General features: G+C 44.1%; 1 protein-coding gene across 4 annotated transcripts in view; it reads left to right on the top strand.

The window, feature by feature from the left end:
* Positions 1-8,856: 8,856 nt before the first annotated feature.
* Positions 8,857-24,793, top strand: part of ERN1 (endoplasmic reticulum to nucleus signaling 1) — a 96,683-nt gene continuing 80,746 nt past the window's right edge. For 2 of the 4 annotated variants that reach the window (XM_035300452.3, XM_078373536.1), the window contains exon 1: positions 8,857-9,052. In XM_035300452.3, the coding sequence (XP_035156343.3) occupies positions 8,984-9,052 (69 nt within the window). In that variant the 5' untranslated portion in view covers positions 8,857-8,983. Of the gene's footprint in view, positions 9,053-23,479; positions 23,863-24,793 lie in introns of all 4 variants that reach the window. The other 2 variants (XM_078373535.1, XM_078373534.1) reach the window with 2 other exon arrangements.

The raw sequence follows: 24,793 nt of genomic DNA, 5'->3' as shown, positions 1-24,793 counted from the left end.
CATGAGCCACCATGCCCAGCCCAGGCATTTATTATCTCACGGCTCCTGTGAGTCAGAAACAGGGGAACACCTTACTTAGTGCAGTGATTCTGGTGTAGGGTCTCTTATGAGGCTGCAATCAGGATGTAACCCAGGTCTGTAGGCTTGACTGGAGCATCCATTTCCGGCCTCATTCATGTGCTGTGGGCCTTGCCTTCACACTACTTGTGACATGGCAGTTGGCCGGCATTCTGAAGGGTAAGTGCTCCTGAGAGGTGGGTAAGATGCAGGGAACACGATCTGTGATGTCTTTTATAATCCAGTCATGGAAGGGGCACCATCACTGCCTACATTCTGTTGGTCACTTAGACCAACCCTGGTACCATATGGGCAAGGATTACACGAAGGCGTGAATACCAGGAATTAGGGAATTAGGGGAGCCATCTTAGAGGTTGGCTATCATATTGAGACTTCTTTTAATGCCCAGCATATGGTCTATCTTGCACTTGAAAAGAATCTATATTTTTAAATATTTATTTATTTATTTAGGACAGAGTCTCACTCCGTTGCCCAGGCTGGAGTGCAGTGGGGCAATCTTGGCTCACTGCAACCTCTGCCTCCCAGGTTCAAGCAATTCTCATGCCTCAGCCTCCTAAGTACCTGGGATTACAGGCAAACGCCACCATGCCCAGTTTATTTTTGTTTTTGCTATTTTTAGTAGAGACAGGATTTCACCATGTTGGCCAAGCTCCAGCCTGGGTGACAGAGCGAGACTCCTTCTCAAAAAAGGAGGAAAAAAAAAAAGCCAGCCACAGTGACACGTGCCTGTAGTCCCAGCTACTTGGGAGGCTGAGGCAATAGGATGACTTGAGCCCAGGAGTTAGACGCTGCAGTGGGCCATGATTGTGCCACTGCACTCTAGCCTGGGCGACACAGACTCTGCGTCAAAAAAAAAAAATGTTGTAACCCTCACCCCCATCACCTGTGAATGTGACCTTATTTGGAAACAGGGTCTTTACAGATATAATCAAGGTGAGTTAATAGAATGGGTCCTAATCCAGTTTGACTGGTGTCCTTAGAAGAAGCAGGAAATTTGGACACAGACGCACACAAGGAGAAAACAGACGTTTGAGGACAGAGGTAGAGATCGGAGTTAGATGGTCACAAGCCAAGGAATACCTGGGGCTCCCAGAAGCTGGAACACGCATAGAAGGACCTTCCCTAGAGGATTCAGAGAAAGTGTGGCCCTGCCAACATTTTACTCTCAGACTTCTAGCTTCAGAGTGGTGATAGAATAGATTTCTGTTGTTTTGAGCCACCCACGTTGCAGTACATGGATATGGCAGCCCTAGGTAACTCATACAGATACAGACTAGGGATACTGCTAAACATTCATATATATGTATATTTATTTATTTATTTTTGTAGAGATGGGGTTTCGCCATGTTGCCTAGACTGGTCTCAAACTCTTGGACTCAAGCAATTCACCCACCTCAGCCTCCCAAAGTGTTGGGATTACAGGCGTGAGCCACTGCACCCGGCTTGCTGCTAAACATTCCACAATGCACAAGACAGCCCCCACAACAAAGACTGAGCTGGTCAATTAAAACTAAAATAAAACTTGGCCAGGCGTGGTGGCTCATGCCTGTAATCCCAGCACTTCAGGAAGCCAAGGCGGGTGAATCAACTGAGGTCAGGAGTTTAAGAACAGCCTGGTCCACATGGCAAACCCTGTATCTACTGAAAAAACAAAAATTAGCCAGGCATGGTGGCACACCTATAGTCCTAGCTACTCGGGAGGCTGAGGCAGGAGAATCACTTGAACCCAGGAGGTAGAGGTTGCAGTGAGCCGACATCACTCCACTGCACACCAGCCTGGGGGACAGAGTGAGACTCCATCTCAAATAAATAAATAAATAAATAGGCCGGGCGCAGTGGCTTACGCCTATAATCCCAGCACATTGGGAGGCCGAGGCGGGTGGATCACGAGGTCAAGAGATCGAGACCATCCTGGTCAACGAGGTGAAACCCCATCTCTACTAAAAAATACAAAAATTAGCTGGGCATGGTGGTGCGCACCTGTAGTCCCAGCTACTTGGGAGGCTGAAGCAGGAGAATTTCTTGAACCCAGGAGGTGGAGGTTGTGGTGAGCCGAGATCGTGCCATTGCCCTCCAGTGTGGGTAACAAGGGCGAAACTCCGTCTCAAAAATAAATAAATAGATAAGTCCTAGAAAAATTATTTGGCCAAAAATGTCAGTAACACAGAGGCTGAAAATCTTATCAGTTAGTTTCTGCCTACTTATTCTATCAGCAGATGAGTATTGAAATCTAATCTAATTGTGAGTTAATTTTTTTCACACATCAGTTGTTTCCATTTTTCCTTCATGTATTTTCAAACTGTTTTTAGGTGTTTACATCTAGGTGTTTAGGATCGCTATGTTTTTTTCCTGAATAGACTGTTTTATCATTGTGAAATGTCCCGTTTTATCTCTGGTAACATTTGTTGTGTTAAAGTCAATTTGTCCAATGTCAGTATAACCTTTCCAACTTTCTTACGATTGGTTTCACAAGGTCTATCTTATTTTTCTCCATCTTTTCACTTTTAGCCTACCTATGACTTTGTATTTGAAGTTTAATTTTGGCAGACATCATATAATTGTCTTGATTTTTTTCAGCTCAGTCATTTCAGCCTTTTACCTGGCATGTAGGTCATTTACATTTTTATAATATATTTATTGAGGAATAATTTACATACCATGCAGTGCATTCATTTAAGTACAAATTCAGGCTGGGCACCGTGGCTCAGGCCTGTAATCCCAGCGCTTTGGGAGGACGAGGTAGGAGGCTCGCTTGGGCCCAGGAGTTTGAAACCAACCCAGGCAACATAGAACTCATCTCTACAAATAATAAAAAAAAATTTAGCCAGGCATGGTGGCAGGGCACCTGCTACTAGGAAGGCTGTCCCAGCTACTCGGAAGGCTGAAGTGGGAGAGTTGCTTGAGCCCAGAAGGTTGAGGCTGCAATGAGCCATGATCACACTACTGCACTCTAGCCTGGGCAACAAATGAAGTACAAATTCAGTGGCTTTGGTGTATTAACAGAGTTGTGCATCCATCATTAGAGTCAACTTCAAAATATTTTCATTAACCCAAAAAGAAATCCACACCCCTTTATCGTCAATCTCCAGTCTTCCCCATCTGCTTTCCCTGCCCTAAACAACCACTTATCTACTTTCTGTTTTTCTAGATTTGGACATGTTATATAAACAGAATAGTACAATATATGATCTTTTGCGACTGGCTTCTTTCACTAAGCAAAACGTCCTCAAAGTTCATCCCTATTGGAGCATGTATCAATATTTCAATGCTTGTCAATTACCAAATATTCCATTAAATAGATAATGCCATATTTTGTTTTTTCATTTCAGTTGATGGACACTTGGGTTGATTCCATTTTTCACTATTATGAATAATGCTGCCATGAACATTTGTGTACAAGCTTTTGTGTGGGTGTATGTTTCCTTTCTCTTGGGGAAATATTTAATTTTTAATTAGGAAGTTTCCTTTGTTTTTGTTTTGTTTTGTTTTTTGAGATGGAGTTTTACTCTTGCTGCCCAGGCCGGAGTGCAATGGCACGATCTCGGCTCACTGCAACCTCTGCCTCTCGGGGTTCAAGTGATCCTCCTGCCTCAGTCTCCCAAGTAGCTGGGACTAAAGGTGTCTGCTACCACACCCAACTAATTTTTGTATTTTTAGCACAGACGGGGTTTCACCATGTTGACCAGGCTGGTCTCGAATTCCTGACCTCAGGTGAGCCACCCGCCTTGGCCTCCCAAAGTACTAGGATTATAGGCATGAGCCACTGTGCCGGGCTGAATCCCAACTTTGGGAGGTTGAGGTGGGCTGATTGCTTGAGCTTGAGCATAAGTTTGAGACCAGCCTGGGCAACAAAGGGAGACCCACTCCCCTGGCCTCTACAAAAAATACAAAAATTAGCCAGGTGTGGTGATGTGTATCTGTGATCCCAGCTACTCTGGAGGCTGAGATGAGAGGATGGTATGCTCCTGGGGGTTTCAGCCTGGGAGGCAGACGTTGCAGTGAGTTGAGATGGTGCCACTGCACTCTAGCCTGGGCAATAGACCTAAACCCTGGCTCAAACCCCAACCCCACCCCCTGCCAAAAAAAAAAAAACACACAGAATCTGGAAGGGGGAAAAAAAAGCAGTGACATAGGAGGAAAGCCAGAAAATGGTAATGTCCAAGGAGGAAAAGTTTGAGAGGAAAGAACCCATAATATATCCGAATCAGAAAGAGGTCTGGTGGGGGGGAAAAGAAATGACCCAGGAATCAGGTCCAAGGGGATTTTACAAGAGGAAGAATGTTAATGAGCTGCTTGAAAGAAGTTTCCAGAGAGTTCTGTGGAATTAAGCCAGACCTCAGGGGATTAGGAGGGCTAGCCAGCAAGGAAGTGGAGGCACTTTGAGAGATGGCCATTTCCATCTCGGTGCTGCCTTGGCCCTTTGAGAATATTAATGTACTATAAACTGGGGACACTGGATACTTTCTGTGGCGGCATATAGACTTGGCACAAGTGGGTGTGGAATACAACACCCAGAGACAAGTGAACAAATAACGAGTCAGGATTAGCCTAAGTTATCCCACAGGGTAGAATCTGGGAATGGGGTGGTGAGTGATGGGTGCCAGGTGGCGGGGGAAGGGTCTTGTCTCTGAAAAAAAAATAAGTGACATCCACTACATAAGGCAAAGGTCATGATCTTAAAGTAAAGATAAGACAAGATAATGTCATAAAGCATGTAGTTGCACATTTCAAACAGCAAACAGCCAATAAAAAAATAATAAGAAACAATCACTTTGGCCAGGCGCGGTGGCTCAAGCCTGTAATCCAAGCACTTTGGAGGCCAAGGCGGGCAGATCACCTGAGGTCAGGAGTTCAAGACTAGCCTGACCAACATGGTGAAACCCCGTCTTTAAAAAAAAAAGAAATAATCACTTTTTACTCCTTATGGTATAATGTTAAAAAAGAAAATAAGAAAGTATGTAGTGGATGGGATTCTGTGGTAAAGGGAACTTCTTAGAATGAGTGTCACCATCTTCCAATCCAGTCATCCTAGAACAGGAATAGCCAAAGTTCTAGTTACCTAATAACCAAAGTGCTCAACAATGAGAACAGCTTTTAAAATGTCCCTTAAACATAAGAGCAGGAAGGATATAAGAATTTAGTTTGCTGTCAGAGACTCTTGCTTCATTGGTTTTTGTTTGTTTTGAGACAGGGTCTCGCTCTGCTGCCCAGGCTGGAGTGCAGTGGTGCGATCTCAGCTCCCTGCAGCCTCCACCTCTCAGGCTCAAGTGATCCTCCCAACTCAGCTTGCAGAGTAACTGGAACTACAGGTGTGCACCACCGCACCTGGCTAATTATTTTTTTTGTAGGGTCAAGGTATCACTATGTTGCCCAGACTGTTTTCAAACTCTTAGGCTCAAGATACCCACTGCCTCAGCCTCCCAAAGTGCTGCGATTACAGGTGTGAGTCACAGCACCTGGCCCCAGTATTGTTGTATTCATATTTATCCCAGAACTATTCCACACATTTTGTAAGTTCAGTTCTGGAAGCAGCAGCAACAAAGAGATCACTGAAAAAAAAATCTGACTTGATTTATTCTGCTAGATACTGTTCCTTTGAAATGTTACTGGAGCTGTCAACCATGACCTTTCTGGTTTCACTAGATTTTTCTTTCAAGTCTCCTCCTTCAAAGGTATCTATCTTCTCACTAAAGAGCTGTCTGCGAATCAACCTCACAAGCATTTTTAAATAAGATTTTGAAGGGTTTTAAACACAAATCAGACAGGCAGACTCCTTTTTTGGGGTCATAATTTATTCCACTAGAGGGCAACATTTGCTAAACTAAAACGGATTCATGACCGCAGGGATTAAGGCTGGACATCATGATTGTCCTGGAGCCCTGATCTTCACTGCCTTCAGTGTACAGTGGAAACTGTACTCTGGCTCTGCCCCTGGACATTGTGAATCAGTCAGGGAAAAAGGTACAATAAGTTATTGGAAATAGATTTTTCATTTTTATTTTTTTGAGACAGAGTCTTGTTCTGTCGTCCAGGCACTGCAGCCTTGACCTCCGGGCTCAAGCCATCCTCCCACCTCAGCTTCCCAAGTCACTGGAACTACAGGTGTGCACCACCATGCCTAATTTTTTTTTTTTTTTTTTTTTTTTTTTTACAGAACAGGGTATCACTATGTTTCCCAAGCCGGTCTTGATCTCAAGCAATCCTTCCATCTCGGCCTCTCAAAGTGCTGGGATTACAGGCATGAGCCTGGAAATCTGTTTTTTTTTTTTTTTTTGGTTTTTTCCCTCTCCAACTTCGGGAACCAGTGATTTAAAGAGAAGTGAAAATAAGATTTTCTCCCACCTCCCTATAATCAGGGCCTGGTACAGTTCTTTGTTGAATCTGATGTATATATGTTTTTTACATTGGTGGGAAAGAAGGCTTGTCTTTACACGAAAACCATGACCTTTGCTTTATTCAGTGGATATTATTTAATGTGACTTGCAGAAAGGTCATTTACTACTGATTTTCAGGTCTTTTATATGGGCAGGTCCACTTCAAAGGCACCCTACAAAATATTCCATTTCTGTTGGTGTGTATCGGTACTGCCAGCTTTTACTTTATCATAAGCAAAAAGCTGCCTAGAGAAGTACTTCACTGTGGAGCAAGATTATGGGCAGTCCCACCATAAATAAAACCAGTGCTTATCAGTCTGGATTGCCAGTCAAGTGGAGAAGTGCATGAAGCATGTGGACTGGTTATAACCTAACTGATGCATAAGAAATCCAGAGAACAGATAACAGTGCAATTAAGCCCTGGGGCTTTGGTCCAACTGAGTATAAGATAAATATACCTACCTGGCCAGCCTCCTTGGGTCAGATTGTTTTCTTTTTCCTTTCCAGGATCTTTAAAACTGATTTATGAGTCAAATTGAGGTCAGCATTCCCCTTTGTGTTTCATCTGCTGATGTTTCAGGGTCACAGTGACATTCTGAATTGTAAAAGGGCTGCCAGAGTTCCAGTACAGCGAGTTTTCCCCTCCTAGACTTACTCTGTTTGAGAAAAAGCACTGGGGGGGTGGGGGGTGATGTGAAAGTGACATTTTTCAGTCAAGCTACTCTTGTAATGCAAGTATACAGGGTCTATGCTGTTGACAGCTGGCAAACTGGACAGGTAATCATTAAAGGGCTCCTCCCAAGCCAGGTGTTATGGGGCACACCTGTAGTCCCAGTTACTGGGGAGGATCTTTTCAGCCCAGGAGTTGAAGAGCAACCTGGGCAACACAGTGAGACCTCATCTCTAAAAAGAAAAGATAAAAGGTCTAGAAACAAAGAGCGCCTCCAAGTTTCAGGGTTGTAGGCTCCTCCCTGGACGCCTGGCTACACTGCTCAGAAGTGCTGGGCGTCTCAGTACATCTCTCTGCCCATCCCAAACCTGTTTGCATTTAGATATGCAGGCAACACTTTTCAAAATGTCTCTACTGTTTACACAGTTGCCAAGATTCTTCCCACTCTTACAGAGGTGTGTTGGGGTCTCCAGCATGCGGTAGGATTAGTCCCTTAATTGTAATCCAGGCTTAGGGGGTTAGGAGTGGGGAGCTCTATTTGCAGGATCTGGGCTTACTCTCATTTTTGTGTTTTAGTTGGCTAGGATGGACCATAATGCACACGGACTGGACATTCGGCCAGTCCCCCACTACTACTTTGTTGTTTTGTCTAGAGTTGCTTATTCTTCTCTTTCGAATTATCACAAATTTTAGGCTCTGAAATGAGCAAGTCAGGAAAAATTAGAGAATTTCGTAACCCTGTTTTCTTTTTCTCCTAGGATAAGTTCAATACCTTTCCTTGGGCTCCAATCTCAATTTACTCTCTTTCCTTGCAAAAGACATGTCCTCCCTCTCCATGTTCCTCTCAGTGGAGGCCACTGCCAGTGACCAAACAGCTGCAGAGCTCTTTAATTAGTAGTCTACACCCTCACACAGACCCTGCAGGAGGCCTCAACCCACAACCTCCCCCCAACGAGTTGTGACCCAGGCTATCTCCAGCTTCACATCCATGTGTGTCACGTCAACACGTGACACAAGTGGCCGAAATGGTTGCCTCCTTATAATTTTTGGTGAGTGACTTGGCTGTGGTTCATTCCAAAGGGAACTGATGGCTGTTGGCCATGACTTGAGGGGAATTCCTGAGGGCAAGGAAAAGAAAGAAAGGGGCCCTGGAGGAGAAGAGGCACAGCTGGAGGACCCTAGGGCTGTGAACACTGCGACTGCCACGAGGGGCAGCTGCGCCTTGTTGGCTGCAAGTCCCCGGCAGCTGCTGAAACCCTCGCCCTGAAGGTCGCCTCAGTAAACCTCGCGGGTGATTCCACCACGGCGGAAAGACGAAAAGGGGGCTTCTGGTCACCTGGGACCGCCCACATCCTGTCCTTTTCACAGATGAAGTCTGACCGCGCAGGTCCCTCGGCGGGGTAAATGGGACCGCTTGGTGGGGGCATTGCCGGTCTCTCCCAGCCACATACAAGCTTCGCGCCTCGATCACCCAGTCACCCAGACGCTGAACGCCAAGGCCTGGACCTTTACAGCCGCTGCAGCCTTCAGGAGCAATGCCAGCTAGATGCCAGCGCCGCCTTCGGCCCCGCCCCGAACCAGTCCCTCCTATATCCCCGCTCCGGACACGCCCTCCTCTCAGCGCCGGACACGCCCCCTACATTGGCCCCATCTCTTTCCCGCCCCCCAACCCCGCCCCGACCGGAAGAAGCGGTGGCACCCGGCGCTTATAGGGCCGGGAATGGGGGTGCCGCCGCCGCCGCCGCCGCCGCCTAGTCAGCTCTGCGTCCGCTGAGGCTCGGTCACCGCCGCGCTGTCGTCGCGGCGCCCCCGCCCCGTCCTCCTTCCGAACCGCCCCCGGAGCCAGAGCCGAGTCCCCGCCATGCCGGTCTGGCGGCGGCGGCTGCTGCTGCTGCTGCTGCTGCTGACACTGCTGCTGCCCGGCCTCGGGGTGAGTGACCGGGGAGCGTGGGGTGGAGGACAGCTCGCGCCGGCCGCCGGGGCTGGAGTCCGAGCCGGGAACGCGGCGGTGACCAGAGGCCGCGTGCGCCCCGCCGGGGGAGGCTCAGGCCGGGCGTAGGAGAAGGCGCCGGGCCGGGAGCGCTTCCCTGACGGGAGTCGCGGCACCACCGAGGCGTCCGCCGCCCGAAGAGTCTCCCGGTCCAGCGCGGCTGTCACAGGCAGCGGCTCCCGGGACCCCGCGGGCTCGGGCGCAACTTTGTGTCGCCCTGGACGGCACCTGGGGGTCCCGGAAGTCCCCGGCCTGGGGAGGCCGCCCACCTGCGGGGGATCCTCCTCCTCGAGGGTGGGCGCCGGCGCTGCCTGGCGGGGGCCGCCGGAGGAACGGAAAGGGCACTGGGATCCAGGAAGGGGTCTTTCCTGCGCTGCGAATCCTTGTTGGAACTTTTTAAAAATTCGAAAACTTTGGGGAACGTATGCAACAGTGGGTAAGGACTCTCACCTGAGGGCTTGCTTCTGCCACTTGCCCTGCTGGTTTCTTGGTATTGGGAGGCTGCAGGCTTTTTTCTGTGCACCGAGACTTCCTTGAGCAAGTGGAGCCGTGGGAATTGCACTGTTGCAAGATCACGCATGGGTTCGAGGTGAGGCCGCTTCACAGTCTCAAATGAGTGTCTCCTCGTGGGAGAGCACCTGGGGCCGTCAGAAATGTCTTTTCATCTTTTTCTGGAGGAGATGAATGATAGGGCCTGGTTTACCCTTATTTCGCTATTTACGACCTTCACTCAGTTGTGTATTTGAGGAGGACATTTTGTGGGAGACTTAGCTTTTTTTTTCCTTCTGGTTGGAAGAACCTAAATTAGTGAGTGTTTTTACAAAACGTATTGTTCAGGATGTGGGCATGGCAAACTTGTCCGTGTTCTGTTTAATGACCTCTTTAAAGGTACTGTGTACTCTTTAATAGGGATATCATGTACCAGGTGTCCCAGTAGAGCATTGACATGTGTGTGTGCCAGCGTGCCAGCCACCGCGTGAACACTGTGGAGGTTTTGGATTTTAGGTAAATAACCATCTGTACTCTTGGAGTAACAAGAATTTGGAATAGACGAAGTAAATAAATAAGTTCGCCTTTTTCAAATTCAGTTGTTTTTATTTTTATTAAAGGAACATTTGTTGACACTCGATTTATAATAAAACTTGTGGAAGTTAAGTTTTTCTTTCAAATAAAAACCCCACTTTTACAACTAAGGTCAGGTTTTGAACTTGAGCACCTCACCTTGGATTGGTTAACTACTGCCTGGCATCTGCTCATAAGTGAAGGTATAAGCAGAATGACCAAATGTTTGACATGGAATTCGATCATTTCATATCATCCAGGGATAGGTGTTTCCTTTGCCACATATCTCCTTTTGCTACTTTTTCACTGGATTCTACTTTTTCTCTGGATTCTAGTGTTTGATTATTGAATAACTTAGGCTAAAGAGCCAAAAACAATGATTTAGCTTTAGTTGAAACTATATAGTTTCAGTTTGTGTAAATATTTCCAATTTGCATTTAGAAATCCAAACTTCTCAGAGTTCAGGGTAAAATAGTCTAGACCCTTATCAAAAGGTTATAGTTTAGTGTAACTACTATTTAGGTGAAAGGTCAGGCCAGGCACTGTGGCTCACACCTGTAATTCTAGCACTTTGGGAGCCGGAGGCAGGTGGATCACTGAGGTCAGGAGTTCGACACCAGCCTGGCCAAAGTGGTGAAACCTCGTCTCTACTAAAAATGCAAAAAACAAAAACAAAAAAAACCAGTAGCTGGACTTGTTAGCGTTGGCCTGTAATCCCAGCTACTGGGGAGGCTGAGTCAGGAGAATCACCTGAACCCGGGAGGCAGAGGTGCAGTGAGCAGAGATAGAGCTTCTGCGCTCCAGCCTCGGTGACAGAGCGAGCAAGACTCCATCTCAAAAAAAAAAAAAAAGAAAGATCAGAATTTCACTCCTAGAATTTTCTCTTAAGAGTTTTCACCTCCAAACATAGTAAGAATTATTATTTTTAAATTGTAAATGAAACTTATACCAGAGTTTGCTGTTAAATCAGGCAACAGTGATGTTGTGCAGAATGCAATGGGTGTAAAATCAGATAAATCTGAGTTCTAACTGGTCACTTGCTAGCTGTGCCTTAGGCATGTTATTTTACTTTTTTTTTTTTTTTGAGATGGAGTTTCTTCACTCTTGTTGCCCAGGCTGGGGTGCAATGGTGCAGTCTTGGCTCACTGCAACCTCTACCTCCTGGGGTCAAGTGATTCTTATGCCTCGGCCTCCTGAGTAGCTGGGATGATGGGCGCCCGCCACCACACCTGGCTAATTTTTGTATTTTTATTTTATTTATTTATTTATTTTTTAGAGACAGGCTTTCTCCATGTTGGTCAGGCTGGTCTCAAACTCCCGACCTCAGGTGATCCGCCCATTTCAGCCTCCCAAAGTGCTGGGATTACAGGCATGAGCCACCATGCCCGTCCTAATTTTTGTATTTTTAGTAGAGACTGGTTTCACCATGTTGGCCAGGCTGGTATCAAACTCCTGACCTCAGATAATACCCTGTGTCGGCCTCCCAAAGTGCTGGGATCATAGGGGTGAGCCACTGTACCCAGCTGTTATTTTACTTCTTAGAGACTCCTTCCTGATAGGTGAAATGGAGACAGCTAACCTGTGAAAGAAGGCACCTTCTTCGCATGTGTATAATAGATAATAAAGGTAAATTCTCTTTACCCTCCAAAGATGCTTTTTACTCTAAGTCATCATGTTTTGAATGTTATGTTATGCTTCTGCAAGAAATAGTTTTTGATGATATTTCTTTTTGATTGATGGAGTAACTATTGCATTGGAGGCAATACTGTGATTTTCTTTCAGTGTTTGTCTTATGGAACCAGACATTGACTCATTATGAGTTGAGACTTTAGGCTACCAGATCCAAAATGCAATAACATTGGTATTATTAAGCACTTGAGGCTGTCTTTTGTTAATCCAGAATGTGCTTATTTAGTCCGTGAGTTTCTCCTTTCTTCCTAGACCTCTATCTTGCTTAGAGAGTTGGTTAGTGTTACATCATCACTGTCAGCAGTCCTCATTTTAGAGTGTTTAGGTGCCACATCTCTCAATTATCAAAGAAATCAGTACAATGTGAGGCTAAGTACCTTTTTTTTTTTAAAGCTATAATATATCAAATTTCTTTCATTTAGCCAATATTTTGGTTTTAGAGGGAGGTTTTTAAAATGTCAGAGAACTGAGGATCATAGGTGTACAGAACACTAATCTGATAGATGAGTCTTAACTAGAAATGTCTTTGCTTATCATTTTTTCTGACGGTGATCACCTGCATTAATTATCGTAATAGGCGATATCAAGCTGGTTATACTGAGGCCATAAGTAGAATGTTTCATTGAGTCTGTTATCAGGGCTGCCAATCATGAAATTAAACTGTAGTTGTGCACATGTGTATTGTTTCATTAACTTGCCTGCCTACTCAGCCTTCTGCAGTAATGTAGCTTCTTAGAGCACAGGATAAAAATGTATCAGAGAGTTATTCAAGAGAGAGTTCAACAATAACCATATTTCTGAACATAAATCCAATGAGCTACTTAAAATTTTCTTCATGTCTGGATGGAATAGTACCACTTGCATGAGTCTGAGGGTTTCATTATTTGCCTGCCCCAGATTTGGATTCCATTTTTCAGTTGAAAGAATCCTTGGATAACTGTTTCACTTTCATAGGAAACCTCTTTGGTTTTGGGATCCAAAGTAGGTTCAATATTGTGTAGGTTTTATAATCAAATGTTCTCCCAAAAGAGATGTATGGGGAAGAAAAGCCTAATGTATCATCTTAATGGATTCAGTTTTTATTATGCACAAATAACTCTGGGCTTGTAACCTAGGAATATGATTAGAGTGTGATGCTGGCTTAAAAAATAGGACTTGTGAATCATAGTTGTGAATTATAAACATACTGGTTGGAAATATTTCCCAGAAACTGTTTTTTTTTCTCCTATCTTTACCTGTATCCCATGTTTGGTTTCAAACGTCCCTGTGTTAGAGCAACACAACTGGTTTTAGACAGTCTCTATATCACTTCTGATTATCTTATGATCCTTGCTCAAACATACAGCAAATACAACAGTATAAAAATACAATGTTCTCTATTTTTTTTTCACTTTTTTCCCCGCAGAATGTCTCCTATAACCCAATAGGAAATGTTCTGAGTACACCATTACATTTGTTGCTTTAGTAGCACCTTAGTAAACCATCGTCCATGCAAAAAAACATTGAAATTCTCGGCTGGGTGTGGTGGTTCACAACTGTAATCCCAGCACTTTAGGAGGCCAAAGTGGGCAGATCACTTGAGGTCAGGTACTTGAGACCAGCCTGGCTAACGTGGCAAAGCCCCATCTCTACTAAAAATACAAAAATTAGCCAGGTACAGTGGCGTGTGCCTGTAATCCCCTGTACTCAGGAGGCTGAGGCAGGAGAATCGCTTGAACCTGGGAGGTGGAGGTTGCAGTGAGCCAAGATCACACCACTGCACTGCAACCTGGGCAACAGAATGAGACTCCATCTCAAAAAAAAAACACAAAAACCAGAAAACATTGAACTTCTGTGCCCAGCCTTTGGCTGGGGACTGGGATTATAAGATCAGGGTTGATGTGGCAATAAGCTGTGCTTTGCCTGCCAGTCACCTTGCTAGGGCCATAGGGATTATAAGGAAAGGCATATTTCCATTTTTTTCAATTAATTTGTGTGTTTAGTGCTTTCCGTATGATAACAGGGGAAGATTTTTTTTGAGGGATTACCTCAAAGTAATCATACTCATTGTAGAAAAGTTAGAAAGGATAGATAAGCCTAAATTAAAAAAACAAAAAACAAGCCTTCTATTATCTTATTTTCCAAACATTACCTCTATGAACATTTTAAACAATTTTATTGAGATATATTTCACCTAGCATCACAATTCACCCATTTAAAGTGTATGATTCAGTAGGTTTTAGTATAGTCACAGAATTCTGCAGTCATCACCACAGTCCATTTTAGAACACTTTCATCATCCCAGAAAGAAACTTCATATCTGTTAGCTGTTACTCACCATTTCCCCCCAAACTTCCTAGACCTTGGCAACCACAAATCTACTTTCTGTCTCTATAAATCTGCCTATTCTGGAATCTTATATAAATGTAATCATACATCATATGATCTTTTGTAACTGGCTTCTTTAGCTTCGCATCATGTTCTCAAGGTTCATCCATGTTGTATAATACCATGTGTCAGTACTTTGCTCCATTTTCTTGCTGAATAATCCATTATATGAATATATCACATTCTATTTATCCATTGTGCTAGTCCATTTTCACGATGCTGATAAAGACATACCCAAGACTGGGCAATTTACAAAAGAAATGGGGTTAATGGACTTAAAGTTCCACATGGCTGGGGAGGCCTCACAATCATGACAGCAGGCAAGGAGAAGCAAGTCACATCTTAATTACATGGATAGCAGTAGGCAAAGAGAGCCTGTGCAGGGAGCCTCCCATTTTTAAAACCATCAGATCTCGTGAGACTTATTCACTATCATGAGAACAGCACAGGAAAGACCCACCCCATGATTCAGTTATCTCCCACTGTGTCCCTTCCACAACACATGGGAATTATGGGAGCTACAAGATGAGATTTGGGTGCGGACACAGAGCCAAACCATATCATCCATCCTTTGAGGGACATTTGGATTGTTTCTGCTTTGGGGCTATTAATAATTCTGCTCTGAACATTTGTATACAAATTTTTGAATTGACAATTATTTTCACTCTTCTTGAGCATATATCTAGAAATGAGATTTCTCGGTTATATGGTAACTCTTTGTTTAACCTTTCAAGGAACTCCCTGTTTTTCAAGGCAGCTGCACTATTTTATATTTCTACCTGCAATGTCAGAGGGTTACAGTGTCTCTATACCTTCACCAATACTTGTTATTATTTATCTTTTTAACTTTAGCCATCTTGGTGGATGTGGTAACTCATTATGCTTTTGATTTGCATTTCTCTAAAGACTAATCTGCTGATATCTTGACATATATTCTTCCAGATGCTTTTTCTATGTGCATATATGTAAAGATAATCTTATTCTTCCCTACACTGCAACATAGAGATCTATGTCAATAAACTTAATTCTGCAACATTGTTCTTTTTTTTTTTTTGAGATGGAGTTACGCTCTTGTTACCCAGGCTGGAGTGCAATGGCGCCATCTCGGCTCACTGCAATCTCCGCCTCCTGGGTTCAGGCAATTCTCCTGCCTCAGCCTCCCGAGCAGCTGGGATTACAGGCATGCACCACCGTGCCCAGCTAATGTTTTGTAATTTTAGTAGAGACGGGGTTTCACCATGTTGACCAAGATGGTCTCGATCTGTTGACCTCGTGATCCACCCGCCTCGGCCTCCCAAAGTGCTGGGATTACAGGCTTGAGCCACCGCGCCCGGCCTGCAATGTTGTTCTTATTGGCTTCATAGTATTCCTCTGAATGGAGTGAATGTGCCATAATTTGACCATTCAAGTATTTAGATATGGAGGCTGTTTTTATTTTTATTTTTTTAAGTTTTTTTCACTACACAGATATGTTTTTCTTTTCTTTTCTTTCTTTTTTAAGAGACAGGGTCTTGCTATATTGCTCAGGCTGGAGTGCAGTGGCTATTCACAGGGGCGATCCCACTACTGATCAGCATGGGAGTTTTGACCTGCTCCATTTCTGACCTGGGCCAGTTCACCAGTCCTTAGGCAACCTGGTGGTCCCCGCTCCTGGGAGGTCATCATATTGATGCTGAACTTAGTGCAGACACCCACCCAATCGGCATACCACACTACAGCCCAGAACTCCTGGGCTCAAGCGATCCTCCCACCTCAGCCTCCCAAGTAGCTGGAACTACAGGCCTGTGCCACCATGCCCGACTGTTTTTATTTTCATTAGTATAAACAATATAATTCACTTTCATGTTGCAAAACTCTTGAATGAGTCTGAACTGCTTAGTTATTTCCTTGGGATAGATTCCTAGAATGGAAATTTGCTGATTGTATGTAGTCTTTTATGGCCCTCTTCCTCAGCCCCTAAGCAACATTGAATCTTTTAAAAAACATAAAACCAACCTTGAATTGTTTTTATGACAGCTGCTTTAAAGTATGCCATTTTCTTTACTTTCTTTTTTTTTTTTTTTTTTTTTTTTGAGATGGAGTCTTGCTCTGTCTCCCAGGCTGGAGTGCCATAGTGTGATCTCAGCTCACTGCAACCTCTGCCTCCCAGATTCAAGAGGTTCTCCTGCCTCAGCCTCCCGAGTAGCTGTGACTATAGGCACACACCACCATGTCCAGCTAATTTTTGTATTTTTAGTAGAGACAGGATTTCACTATATTGGCTAGGCTGGTCTCGAACTCCTGACCTTGTGATCCACCTGCCTCAGCCTCCCAGAGTGCTGGGATTACAGGCATGAGCCACCGCGCCTGGCCTGCCATTTTCTTATATCAGTGGCCACTTTCTTTTAGCAGTGTGGATTTTAAGTTGGATGAAAATAGAATATTTACATTTTGTTTGTTTTTTTGTTAGTTTGAAATGGAGTCCTGCTCTGTCACCCAGGCTGGAGTGCAATGGCATGATCTCGGCTCACTGCAACCTCTGACTCCTGGGTTCAAGTGATTCTCTTGAATCAGCCTCCTGAGTAGCTAGGATTACAGGTGACCACTACAATGCCTGGTTAATTTTTTTGTATTTTTAGTAGAGATGGGGTTTCTCCATGTTGGCCAGGCTGGTCTTGAACTCCTGACTTCAGGTGATCTGCCCGCCTTGGCCTCCCAAAGTGCTGGGATTACAGGCGTGAGCCACCATGGCCCGGCTGATTTTGTTTATATTTTGAAGATGTAAATAAACCAGGGCAGTCTCTGGATGACACCTTTTGTACGTAAAAGCTATTAAGAAAATGTTTTATTTGGATTTGTTAAATAACTCATTTGCAGGGTTGTTTGGTTTGCAGTAGTTCCAGATCAACTTTCTTTCAGGGTCATGTGTGATCTGGAAGTGGCTCCCATGAGCACCCTCAGATACCTTGGGATAATTCTCTGGTTTTGAGGGTAGCTTGCCTGTTACAGATAAAATTCTTTGTATGGTCAGTTGTGAGCCATTTAAAATTTTGCCTCGAGGCTGTTCATACATCAACAGTTGGTACATTGATTGTACCTCTTGGAGGCTGCAGTTCTTAAAACATGTGACTGTTTTTCTTAGGAACATAAAGTACCACTTGATGATAAAGTAATAGCTTTTGCTGGGATTATCTACTTGGAAAAGAAAAGGAACAAAAAGAAAAAAGAAAATGTAATATCTGCGGCTTTTTTTTTTTCTACATATACCTGAATTTATTCTACCAAAAAACTATGTCCCTTTCAAAATAATCACCCTTTGGCATCAGTTTACATGTTATTGAAATCAGTCTTTAAAAAAAATTCCAGTTAAATTTAATAACTTATCTAACCCATTTAATAATTCAACTTTAAAACAAAAGGGAACCTTTAAAAACAAATATTTACTCTTAAGCCAATTATCCTTATACAAGTTTAAACAGTTCCCAATTCCTTCCAGTCTTTGCTTAATAGGACTTTACATGATTCACACTGCACTTTTGATCAAAATTGTTATTACTCAATTTGATCACACAATTTATTGAGGACACTTGGATTTGATTTTCAGCTGTTTGTTAAAATGAAATCCATCCTAAAGCGAGCAGAATTTTTACCATTTAGGGGATTCAAAAGTATATCCTTTGAAGGGGATTTCCAAAGAATTACAGAAGTATTTTGAGCTATAGAAGCATGTCTGAATAGATGTGTAGCCTCTCAAGATAACTGGAATCATAGTGCATTAGAAAGCTTGAGGGTTCTCGGCTGTGTAGTCAAATGAGTCAAAATTTTCCCCCCTTCTGCTGCACGTAAGAAATATGATGCACATCCCTCAGTGACAATATAAACACATCAGAACCTAGGAGTGTTTGGGGCACCCTCTCTTAGGCATTAGCCTCCTCTCCAAAGTTGAAGAAAATTACTACCCTGCTCTGTCTTTCAGAGCAGACAGATGGGAAAAGCCAAGCCCAGTGAGGGCTGGTGTCCAGGGTCATGTGTGAGTGGCAGAACCAAACCTTAAACCTGATCCTCCTCCCTTCTTTTGAAGAGCAGCTCCTGCAGTGCTTATGTTCTGGTGCATATGTTAGGATAAACCAGTCTGGCTGCCTTCAGTCATGCCCTGAGGAGCTGACCAAGCTATGTAGCCATGAGAGAAGGATCTAGAAGTCTAGGCCAGTAGGCTTTCTTGTAAGCTTCAGGAAAATACCTAGGTAATGCTCTTTTTCCTCCATCAAGAATCATGGCCTCCTACCATTTGTTGCAGTTGTGTGAAGATGCCATTTTGAGATGGGAATGCTGCCTTCACCTAAGAGTCTCCATCAGGAAGATTGACCGTTTTCGACTATAGAGTCAAATCCAGCAATCATGGAGAGAGTAGGGATTAAAAGCCTGCTAGGCTGGGCACGGTGGCTCATGCCTATAATCCCAGCACTTTGGGAGACCAAGATGGGAGGATCACAAGGTCAGGAGTTCAAGACCAGTCTGGCCAACATGGTGAAACCCCATTTCTACAAAGATACAAAAATAAGCTGGGCATGGTGGCAGGCGCCTGTAATCCCAGCTACTCCTGAAGCTGAAGCAGAAGAATTGCTTGAATCCAGGAGTGGAGGTTGCAGTGAGCTGAGATCATGCTGTTGCACTCCAACCCCGGGCAACACAGCAAGACTCTATCTCAAAAAAAAAAAAAAAAAAAAAAAAATGCTAAGCTTAATACACACTTTTAGCTCATTTCTTTGCTTGAGATCTAATAATATCCAAGCAGGTGCACGTTTTCAGTAACATCTCACCTAGTCATATGTCTGAAAGAACAAAACTGAAAGTTCTTTCCTTAGAGTCCTTTAACCAAAGCCACTTTTCACTAGCTCAGTCACAGCCTTCACCAAGAAATTCTGAAAAGATAGAACTCTCATTACCATGTTGGTTCTGAGTGTTTGCCTTTGCAGAGTTCCCACCTGCTAAGCAGTTCTGGCACCAGGGAGCAGATCTGTGATGAGAGAGTGGCCGTGACTCTGGCTCTTAAACCACAGTGGAGGGATCCAAGTTAGCTTAAGTAGCTCTCAGAAGAGACTAATGAGGGAAAGAAGAGTGAGGGGGCCAGGAAGATGCCCCTGGGGGTGTGTCTCACTTCCCTGACTGGTTCATCCTAGAAGGCAGCGACTCTGGCTTGCTGATCGTTGCATCCTCTGTAGCATTAACATGGCATGCTGGTTATACCCACTGTAGTGGGCACTCAGCAGATATTTATTGAAGTCCTCTTTGTGACTCATTAAGACCAATAAAATGAGGGGCTGTTTTATCACCAAGCAAGTGAGTTGTGGATGGGGGTGGGAGGTTGCTTCAGCTATATTTTATATCTCTTTAATGGGATCACACCAGTTGTGCATCTTTCTACAGAATTAGAGGAGCTTTCGGGATATTTGCTTGGGTGTGTGTGATGCATAGTGTGTGGTATCCTTTTGGTGGGCTCCTCTTATCAGCAATAAGATTAATTTTTCCATTGCCAAACCCCATGAGATAAATGGTTTGTGATTATTCCATGTCAGTTTCATTTTTCACTCAGCATGATATTTCAACTGTTAAAAAAAATGAACCTTGGCCCAGAGTTGTCCTCTCATGTATTAAACATAACTTCCTTTGTTAGTAGACTAATTTATAATTATAATTCAAAACCATCCCATTCTCCAGTGGATTATTTCCCCCCTCTATTTCAGATGAGGAAATAATTGTTTGTCTGGGCTGCAGGAGTGTCTGTCATGGAAACCGAATTTTTCTGTACATTCACTGAACAAACTGCTCTCATGACCCTAGAACCTGACATGTCCAGTAGAGTCAGAGGAGTTTGTTGACCAAGGTAAATCAGATCTCTCTTCTCTTAAAGCAAATGGCCCATGACTTCTGAGGAGCCACTAGGAGGGAGAGAAACCACCTGTACAGGGGGCCACAGCTGTGGCTAGGAATGTGTTACTTGAGGCAGTGCTTCCCGGCCATGACTCAGTCAGCTGGGGAGCTTTTTAAAAACCCTGTGCTGAGGCTCCATCCTAGATGAATGAAATTGGAATCTCTGGGAGTGGGGGCCAGCATCTTTTCTTTTTTCTTTTTTTGAGACGGAGTTTTGCTCTAGTTACCCAGGCTGGAGTGCAATGGCATGATCTCGGCTTACCGCAACCTCCGCCTCCTGGGTTCAGGCAAGTCTCCTGCCTCAGCCTCCTGAGTAGCTGGGATTACAGGCATGTGCCATCACGCCCAGCTAATATTTTGTATTTTTAGTAGAGACGGGGTTTCACCATGTTGACCAGGATGGTCTCGATCTCTTGACCTCGTGATCCACCCACCTCAGCCTCCCAAAGTGCTGGGATTACAGGCGTGAGCCACTGCGCCCAGCTGGATCTTTTCTTTAAAAAAAAAAAAAAAAAAAAGTTTAAGGCTGCTGGACGCAGAGGCTCACGCCTGTAATCCCAACACTTTGGGAGGCCGAGGTCGGTGGATCACGATGTCAAGAGATAGAGACCATCCTGGTCAACATGGTGAAACCCAGTCTCTACTAAAAATACAAAAAAATTAGCTGGGCATGGTGGCACATGCCTGTAATCCCAGCTACTCAGGCTGAGTCAGGATAATGGCTTGAACCCGGGAGGCGGAGGTTACAGTGAGTTGAGATAGTGCTACTGCACTCCAGCCTGGTGACAGAGTGAGACTTCATCTCAAAAAGAAAAAAAAAAGTTTAAGGCCAGTTGCAGTGGCTCACACAGGTAATCCAGCACTTTGGGAGGCCAAGACAGGAGGATCACTTGAAGTCAGGAGTTTGAGACCGGACTGGGCAACAATGAGAGACCCCATCTCTACCAAACAAATAATGTTTTAAGGCCCAACTAACTCTGATGTGCAGGCAGGATGAGGCCTTCAAGTAATTTTTGTCCCTGAATCTTGGAAAGAACAAATGCATCTCCACATGCCCAGTAATGTTACAGAACATGGGACCAGACTAGAGACCGAACTTGGCTCATTTTACAGAGAGGATGGGATTGATAGAGTCTGCTAGTTAGAGTTAGAACTAGAAATAAAGAACCCAGTATTATGTTTTCTCTGCTATACTCCTGAGGAGTATAGCATTCAACTTCTAGAGAGCAGGTAATTCAAGACTAATGGATTTTTTTTCTTTGAGTACAAACTGTTGAAATTGCTTTTATCAGCTTTAACTAATGGGCCTTATATTAAAACATATTTAGTTACTAAATTGTAAGATGTTTAAATGTTTCTTTAAAGTTACCCAACTTATGTTTCTTTATTTATTTGTTTGTTGCCTTTTCCATATATTACGAGGCTTAAGAAATCAAAACAATACGGTTTTTGAGGTTCCTTCACAGTACCCTGATGGGTAAAATCATCTTCATGGTTTTAAAAGAGCTTTCTATAACAAGAGTGAAGTAGCCAGTAGGAGTGAGGAGAAGGGCTTTGTAGAAGGAGTGAGTTAGTTAAAGCACAAGAAGAAGCTTGTTAGCAAACAGGAACTTTTCTATCAGGTGGGAACGTATGTTTCGGAAGCAAATGGTGGGAGGGTACAGGCTGTGACACTCCCTTCCGCTTTTCATGTGAGAGCTGGCTGTTAGCCTCATTGCTTGAGTCAGGCAGAGTTCCCTCGAAGAGTTTTTATAGCAGGTGCCCAGTTGACAAGCCCAGCTGTGGAACACAGGAGAGGACCAGTCAGTTGTCTCAGCCCCTGGACCCATCTCAGTTGTTACTTGGAGGATCTTCATAGCTGGTTTAGAAACAAGAGGATGCTCGCTTTGAAGCATCACATTGAGTGGGCTGGACCAAATCCAAAGCTCTGCTGGAACCAGGTGGACAAATGTCAGTAGAACTGGGAGCCCACTCTTTGAAGACAACCTTGGAGTGGGGCTTGGTGTCTGGCCTGAAAGAGCTGTGTAGACTCCAGCACCAGGGCTGTTTCCTGATTTACCTTAATTCTTAAAGGAAATCCCAAGTGGCAGACCAGTTCTGCACTCCTTGAGCAAATGGGCATAGTTTATCATTTTAACTGTCCTTAAATGTAATTAGAGGCTCAGTCTTGTTTCTATATGTGTTTTTGCCCCATGTGATGAAATTGTATGTATTCTTTCAGCAAGTGAGAGTCAGGAGGTTCTGTACTAGCTAGCTATGAGACTTTGGGCAAACGAATTATTTCCCCCTCTGCTTCCTCATCTGTAAAACAAAGCAACGGAACTAGAAAATCTCTTTGGTGGGCCTGTTTCCAAATGTCTTCCTAAATTATGATCACCATTTAGGTGAAAGTGACTAGTCCCCCAGCTGTCTCTTTTTCTGGTGCAGCCTCATACTTTCACCTGGGGAGGGTAGAAGATGGGAGGGCTGTTTTGCTTTGAGCCTCCCAGCTTCCTAGCTCTTGAATGTAGTGAATTTCATCTGTTTATCTGTTCATTTGTTTACCACCTTTTTGAATACATATGCCAAGCACTGTTTGAGATGCTTGGGACCCATGAACAAAGCAAAGACCTCTCCCCTCATGTAACTCCTACCTAGTTGGTTGGGATGGACAATAGCATGGTAAATACATTATATAGAATGTGACAAGGTGATAAAATTATTCAGGGACTGTAGGGGAGAAACGTAAAACAGAGCAAGGGAGATGGAGGCCTTGTAAGTTGCCACACGCCATGGTGTGGTTTCATCAGATATTGGTCATTTATTTATTTATTTTTTATTAATCATGCCATATGATTTTTAATTACGCATAAACATCTAACATATCACCCAGGGACCATTTCACCCACTGCTTTGTTTGGCTGCCAGTCTTTTGTCTCTCTCTTCAGCAATGGTGAGGCGGATACCCTTTCCTTGGGGAAGAGAAATCCATGGTTTGTTGCCCTTGCCAATAACAAAAATATCAGAAAGTCGAGTGGTAAAGCTGTTGCCATTGGCATCTTTCACATGAATCACATCGAAAGATCCAGGGTGCCTCTCTCTGTTGGTAATCACACCAATTCTTCCCAGGTTAGCACCCCTAGTCACCATGCACAGGTTACCCGTGTCAAACTTGATGAAATCAGTAATCTTGCCAGTCTCCAAATCAGTCTGAATGGTATCATTCACCTTGATGAGGGGATCAGGGTAGCGGATGGTGTGAGCATCATGAGTCACCAGATGAGATATTCCTTTTGTGCCCACAAAGATTTTTCGTACTTTGCACAAAGATTTTTCGTACTTTGTACTTGGCCTCCTCAGGTATAATACGATGTACAGCAAAGCGACCCTTGGTGTCCTAGATCAGACGGAAATTCTCTCCCGTCTTGTCAATGCTGATGACATCCATGAAACCAGCAGGGTAGGTTATATCAGTTCGGACTTTGCCATCAATCTTAATGAACCGCTGCATGCAAATCTTCTTTACTTCATCTCCTGTCAGGGCATATTTAAGTCTGTTCCTTAGGAAAATGATGAGGGGGAGACACTCTCTCAACTTGTGAGGACCGGTGGATGGACGAGGAGCAAACACACCGGTCAATTTATCCAGCATCCAATGCTTTGGAGCTGCCACCCACTTCAGATGCTTCTTGGGACCACGAGCCATGGCTGCGTTAGGCAAGAAAGAGGACCTCCGTCTTCCGGTGAGCGTAGAAATTGGATATTGGTCATTTGTCCTGTATAGGGTGTAGGGCTTTCCCTGACCACTGTACTGTCCTAGACTAGATCCCTTCCTGCTCTCTGAATGGTACCACTTCACTTAGTGTTGGGATTAATGTACAGATTGGTACTCCCGTTTGTTTCTTTCTCTTTTTTTTTTTTTGAGACAAAGTTTTGCTGTTGTTGACCAGGCTGGAGTGCAATGCACCACCACGCCTGGCTAATTTTGCATTTTTAGTATGGATGGGTTTTTCCATGTTGGTCAGGCTGGTCTTGAACTCCCGACCTCAGGTGATCTGCCCTCCTTAGCCTCCCAAAGTGTTGGGATTACAGGCGTGAGCCACCGTGCCCAGCTTCCCGTTTGTTTCTGGTCTAATATTCTGGAGAACTGGTGTTGACAGTCCTCAGGTATGTCTGAAAATGCTGAGCAAATATGAGGGACTTAGTGTGAATATTGTTGATTTTTCTTTACTTTCTTTTTCTTTGTTTCGAGATAGGATCTTGCTCTGTCACTTCTGCCTCTCAGGTCAGGCAATTTTCGTGCTTCAGCCTCCTGAGAATCTGGGATTACAGTCATGTGCCAACATGCCCAGCTAATTTTTATATTTTTAATAAAGATGGGGTTTTGCCTTGTTGCCCAGGTGGGTCTCAAACTCCTGGCCTCCAGTGATCTTCCCACCTTGGCCTCCCAAAGTGCTAGGATTACAGGCATAAGCTACCATGCCTGGCCACATTGTTGATTTTTAAGGATAACATGATAAGACATTAAATTCTGTCAGGAAAACCTCATAAAGCCCCCATAGAGGGGTCAGAACCAGCCATTCTTTGATTTTTGTGATGGCTCTGCTCTCAAATACACAAATGGGTATGTGTGGGGGTGTTTGTGTATTTTTTTTACATTTGGTAAGATTAATT

This window comes from Callithrix jacchus, chromosome 5 (assembly GCF_049354715.1).
Source record: "Callithrix jacchus isolate 240 chromosome 5, calJac240_pri, whole genome shotgun sequence".
Lineage (NCBI taxonomy): Eukaryota > Metazoa > Chordata > Mammalia > Primates > Cebidae > Callithrix > Callithrix jacchus.
This window is presented reverse-complemented; position numbering and strand designations above follow the sequence as displayed.